We start from the raw sequence: 6,376 nt of genomic DNA on the forward strand, positions 1-6,376 counted from the left end.
CATCTTTCTTCAAAGCAGGTGGTGACATGGATGTGCACTTTCCATCGATCTTACGCACCTTGTCCCATATCCATGCTAAGGGTGTCCCAGAGTTAATCGAGGAGACATACTGTCTCCACAACGTCTATTTAGCCTCCTTTAGCACTCACCTGGCCTTGACTCAAGTCTTTTTGTAATGGATCAAGGTTACATTACTGGAGTGTCAGCTCAACTACCTTAATGCAGCATTTCTTGCTCTGACAGCTTGTTGGCATTCATCAGACCACCATGGTACCGGAGGTCGACGGTACTGCCCGCTACTTTTGGGAATGGATGTTTCTGTTGCAAGGTGAATTCGTGATGTGAAGTGATTAACAACATCTTGAACACACTGGAAATTATTTACAGATCCTTGCAATACTGCAGTTGATCTAAAAAGATTCCAGTCTGCTTGTTCCTGTCGCCATCTCTGCACTCCATTGGCTGGAATACCATTCACCTCCTCCGAAAGTATTGGAAAGTGGTCGCTTCCATGTAAGTCTTCCATGACCTGCCAAGTGAAAATCATCTGTGAATCAGGTGAACCAACTGACAGGTCTATATTGGAGATTGTCCCAGTTTGAATTTGGGATTGTCACTGTTTAATAAAACTACATCTACTCTTAAGAACAAGTGTAGTGACCCCAGACCATCCCAGCCGGAAATACAAGTTTCCCCCTGGAATTCTGACAAGATACCCACGCCGACCCACGTGGAGACGTAAACTTTTTATAATTTTTATTTTCGTTTTTTTTTACACTTTCTTTTATTGGGTGTAAGGGATTTTTAATATTTGAGTTATCAGTACGCAAGTCTTTTACTACCTGAGGGCCTGTTACGCCATCTAGGGAGGGGGGGAAACAGTTGTTCGTTCCCGGGCCAGTTACTGGCCCATTAATGGGATCCTTGCTGGGGATCGTGTATATATAGCTCGGGGAACGAGCAGTATTTTTATATACGCCGATGCGGTGTAAGGACAAGGTATTGTTTATGGCGGTTAAGATGAGTTTTTATTTATTTTTTTTTAAATTTTTTTATTATATTGAACAGAGTGCTCAGCCGTTTTTTAGAATTTTTTTGGGGGTTTATCTTCGTTTTTGTACTTTTTCAATTATTTTTTGGGGGGGTTTCCCCTGTGTTAGAATTTTAATGTTTTCTTCCTGGTGTAATTTTAAGTGTATTACTTTTAATGTTTTTATTAACAATAAATGTGTAAGCTTTGCGTATGAAATTCCTCTTTTTACTTAAACCCTTTTATTAAGAGACATGATACCATACTTGGCTACCTGTGGCAAGCAATCGACTTTCTTCTATCAGCCCTTCAGGCTGACACGCACTCCCCTCGGAGTTAACCACGCTTACCAGACGGAAACCCTTGTGAATTAGGTCCTTTTCTCACACGCACGCTTTCCCTTTTATCTTTTTACACTCTTCTAGACGTCTCCTCCTTTCGATACATGTATTGTTCCTGGATGTACTAACCAGGTGGTGGCAGCTACTAATGACCTAATTAACAAGGGTAATTAAAGTAATTAAGTTGATCACTACACAAGGACTCCAAGGCCCTTCCTGGAGGGTCTCCCCAGAAGTGATGCCGACCATTGAAATCTCCCAAGAATAGAAATGGATGTGGCAACTGCCCAAGTAAATCTCCCAATTCATCTATGTTAAGATTATGTGGAGGAAGGTAGATAGAAGCAACAGTGTAAGGTCGTGCCTTACCTGCAGTGATGTCAGCAGGTAGATGGCCTGGAAGGGATGTCCCATAATGGGCTTGAACTTGGAATCCTCTTGGGGAAATCGGACGATTTTCCCTGGTCATAATCTCTTGTAGGCATACACAAACTGGGTTACATTAAGTTATCAGATGTTACAGTTCTTCCCATTTTGCATGAATTCCCTGACAGTTCCACAGGATTAGGGTATCCAGCTCTTCAAACTACCTGTTTGGCAGCACCTGTGGTCAAGGTTTGCCCCACACCTTTAGGCTGTTCCTTTCCAGGATCGTGGGAGAATCTTTTAAGGGGTTGTTTACCTGTGGAACTAGTTTCCACAGGCTTCCTTTGGACAGGCTCAGGTTTTCTTTACCTGGGCAAAGGAAGGACCTGAGCCTTTGCTTCAGGGGCATTCTGCCTAGTAGCGGATGTGGTGGCAGCTGGAGCTGTCACTGTTTAGGCCTCTAGTGCCTTGACTGATGGCTCCAAAGACCTTACTTTAGGAGGAGTCGCCTCAATAGACCCCTCACTCCTACTCTGTTTCTTGTGGAACAGCTTACTAGAGGCATTTTCAGTAAATGAGGATTGATGTTTAAAAGTAGTGGCAAAGTGTGTGGTGTATGAAGCACTGGAGGACAAGGGTTGGCGGGAAGGAGGATGGGCTAGAACCGAAGCAAAAGATTTACCTGGTTGTGCAGACAGCACACATACACGTCGCTTTTCTAGAAAACTAACTTTCTCCTCGCTCCTCATTACTAATACTTGATTTTCAAGTTGGTACCTCTTATATTGCTTTGAAGAAGCTTCATGAGCTTCTTTGCAGTGGTAACAGCTTATTGGGCCTGGACAGTTGTCATCTCCTTGATGACCTGTTATACCACACTTTATACACACTCTTGGTTCTCCATTTTCTTTAAAACGGCAAGAGTTGGTTCCATGCCCATAACCCTGGCAGTGGAAGCACCGCAAAGGGTTGGGCACATATGACTTTACCTTGAGGTGGTACCATGCCAGCTTAACTGTTTCTGGAAGGAATAACATTTCAAAAGATAGAAGGAGAGCTGGTGTCGACTGTTCCAAACCATCAGCTTTCTTCTTAAAACGTTTTACTGCCACTACATTAAAATTCTAATGTTCATCTAGCAGTTTCCCCTTAGAATACCTCATCAGGCCTCGGGAAAAGACCCTTACACTGATTGAGTGTTTTGTGAGAACGTGAAACTTGAGCCCCAGGAATGTTGCATATCACACACAGACGGTCACTCTCGTCTGGTGACGAAACCTCAACTATCAGACTACCATCTCGCTGTGGGGTGATGCGAGGATCACGTTAACACACTTCAACTATTTTGCGATGTACTTCAAAAATATCAAGATCCATGATTGATACACCATCAATGGTTTTCACTACTAGGTACTTACTATATGAAATACTTTCATATTTACCAGGTAAGATTTCCTTAATGGATTGAGGAGGACTTTTCTCCTTCTTACCTGGTTTGGGAGCCCAGGAACCATTACGATTCCCATTATTGCCCTTTGGAAGCTGAAAAGGTTCCAGAGTGACAACATGTGATGTTCCAGAGCGACCAGTTCCACCCACCGTCATCATGATCAATTTCAGCAACATTTCAGAATATTTCTTTCCCATTGTCAGATCAACAGAGTAACCAAACGCAAGTTCAAAGTAGAGAAAGCAGAAAGTCAGAGACACATATACCTTCGCCGGATCCACAGGAAGGCAAAACAGGTTGCATTTATTTTTCATGTCAAGCTTTTCAAGCAAAACAATTAAAAGGCCACACTTTTGATGCACAACTTGTATAATCACTGGAGACCCATTGTGTCATCAATCACACACTAACTCCAGTGCAGAATATACAAGCCTCAGAACAACACAAATAATCAATCATCACAAAATCACACACGAGAATTACAACACCAACTGCCACAAATGAACTCCAAGTCACATCAACATTCACATGTGAATTCACATTCACAAAGTAAAGGCCTTATTTGTAACATTTCAGAAACCCCTAACACTTTGATACATCTGATACATGTTTGCTCTTTAGGCGTACATTATTGGAACCTGTTGAAACATCTTTTCGGTTTGCATCAAAGTGTATGCCTTCACCTTGATACGGTTTAATACACTGCGTTCAGCCAATCAGAGCGGGATATTTTTCAGATATATTTCACGCAGTCTCAGATAGGGACTTTTATTTTCATATATTATGAATCCCATTGTAAGTTTCTTAATAAAACATTTATTTTTTTTATAAACGTGTATAAAATGTTTCCGTGCCTTTTAAGCAGTACATCAGATACACTGAATTCAATCCTGACGGTCGCTGGAACGACATGGTAAGATTTTCCAACGTGTCTGAGTCATATGACGTGATATTGACTTCGGATGAATGCCTTCAAAATCATTCTGTACCTCTATGATATAACTTTACAGGCTCAAAAATATCAAAGAAAATGCTGAGTGTCTGATTTCTTGATACAATTCAATTAATAAGTCAAGGAAATGCCCGTGATCACTGGAATTATCCAGTCTGGTTCAAATACAAAACTCACTCGCGGTGGATGCCATAAGATGAAAACATCATGAAACTTCCACTTTTCATGCGAAGAACAATTCATGTAATAATAATGATAGAAAAAAAGGTGTTTCGACTGAATCTGAGAAATATATTTAAACTTTCCACAACCTTTCGAAACGAAGAGTGGTGTGTATAAACTGACAGTCAGGTGCTTTTTCCATTTTATTTGAAACTTCCAGTGTCCTGCTGGTCATTAATAATCATGTCAGCATATTAAGTACTTTAATGTTTTCTATTTAATTTTTTAATGCAAAATGAAATAAAATACAATACTGACATACAAATTTGAGAAAAAAATTTATAATTTCTCCTTTTCTCAAAACTTGTATCAGCACAATCTGAGATATCGTGTTTGTAGCGACCGTGATACAACATGAAACAATGCATCAAAGTGGTAGAGGTTTCGTTATGCTACAAAAAAGGCCTTTACACCCAACCACAACGCAGACAACTACAATTACTCCCATCACAACTGAAACAACGCAAACGACCCATCCAACATAAACAGACACAAACACCAATCACAACGCAAACAAGCACACACGAACACCCAATCCAACCCGAGCCATCACAAACCCATTCCCAACCACGGCGCAAGCAAGCACGCATGTCGAGACGTCTTATTCGCCCAAACGACCCCCGAAGCTTCGAATTCCCGTGATACATTTCGAATCGAAAAGCTTCAATCGCGGAAGAGAGATCAGCGCATGGACCGTCCAGATTTAGCCAACCCTGTATTGAAGTATACTGACTGAATATCTTGAAAGTAGGATTAACATGTTATTTACCAAACCGTTCCGTAGACATTGTGTGTGTGTGTGTGTGTGTGTGTGTGTGTGTGTGTGTGTGTGTGTGTGTGTGTGTGTGTGTGTGTGTGTGTGTGTGAGTGAGTGAGTGGTCAGTGTTTATATCGTTGTTCGTTGTATCTTATAATTTTTTTTTTTTTTCAGGGGCGAGGGGGGGGATTCATTGTTCACACACACACGCACACACATATAGATGTGTCTGTGTGAGAAAGAGATATTAACAACAGTAATTACAAAAACGATCTTAATGATGACGCTTGCTAACGATGATGAGGATGTTGATAACGATAATGGTGATAATAGCAATGATAATGACATTGGCAGCTTTATAAAAGTTGTTGCCTTTCCGCCACTGTGTCTGACTACGCCCTTGTGAAGGCGAATAATAAGTTTGCAAAAATATAAAGGTGTTTTGTAAATATGTGTAAATGTGTGTGATTGCTTGAAGAAAGAGAAAGAAAGCAAAAGAGAGAAAGAAAAATATATTTTTAGGAAAGGAAAGGAAATTGAAAGAGAAAGAAAAAGGATTGAAGAACAAAATATATGCGTGTGTGTGTGAGAGAGAGAGAGAGCGAGAATATATGTATATATACATATATATGTGTGTGTGTGTGTGTGTGTGTGTGTGTGCGTGTGAGTGTGTGCGTGTGTGTGTGTGTGTGTGCGTGTGTGTGTGTATGCGTGCGTGTGAGTGTGTGCGTGTGTGAGTGTGTGTGTGAGTGTGTGTGTGTGTGTGTGTGTGTGTGTGTGTGTGTGTGTGTGTGTGTGTACATTCGCTAATGAACATTTGTAGTCTTAAAACCTCCGATAATAATAATGATATAATTGAACTACCATACTGATAATGCCAACAATAATATCTTCTCAAAAAACAATATCAACTGCACTTTACCATTATAGAAAACGTGACACGGAAAAAAATAGCACTCGGTCGTAGTGTATTTTTAGAAGCGGTCACGTTTTTTCTTTCTTTTCTTTCTTTTTCTTTCTTCTTTTTCTTTTTCTTTTCTTTTTCAAGTTATTCCGAAGCTGAGTGAGATCGTAAACAATAACGAAATAACGGTCCTCGGTTCTCACCGCGGTGCAACCAGACACTGCGAGGTAATCAATGAATGCGTAAAAAATTGCAATATTGGATTTGCACAATGGATTTGCACGCATCCGAGCTATTATTATTATTACTGTTATCAGTGTTGATATGATTTTTGTTATTATTATCATTGTTTTT

The 6,376-nt window shown here is 40.4% G+C and overlaps 1 protein-coding gene across 1 annotated transcript in view; it reads left to right on the forward strand.

Moving 5' to 3' along the window:
• Nucleotides 1–1,748: 1,748 nt before the first annotated feature.
• LOC119595638 (ovostatin-like) overlaps nucleotides 1,749–6,376 on the forward strand; it is a 15,575-nt gene continuing 10,947 nt past the window's right edge. Inside the window, exons 1-4 of the mRNA XM_037944744.1 lie at nucleotides 1,749–1,758; nucleotides 1,853–1,980; nucleotides 3,391–3,474; nucleotides 3,604–3,736. Coding sequence (XP_037800672.1) covers nucleotides 1,749–1,758; nucleotides 1,853–1,980; nucleotides 3,391–3,474; nucleotides 3,604–3,736 — 355 coding nt within the window. The remainder of the gene's footprint in view (nucleotides 1,759–1,852; nucleotides 1,981–3,390; nucleotides 3,475–3,603; nucleotides 3,737–6,376) is intronic.

The sequence above is a fragment of the Penaeus monodon genome, chromosome 36 (genome assembly GCF_015228065.2).
Source record: "Penaeus monodon isolate SGIC_2016 chromosome 36, NSTDA_Pmon_1, whole genome shotgun sequence".
Lineage (NCBI taxonomy): Eukaryota > Metazoa > Arthropoda > Malacostraca > Decapoda > Penaeidae > Penaeus > Penaeus monodon.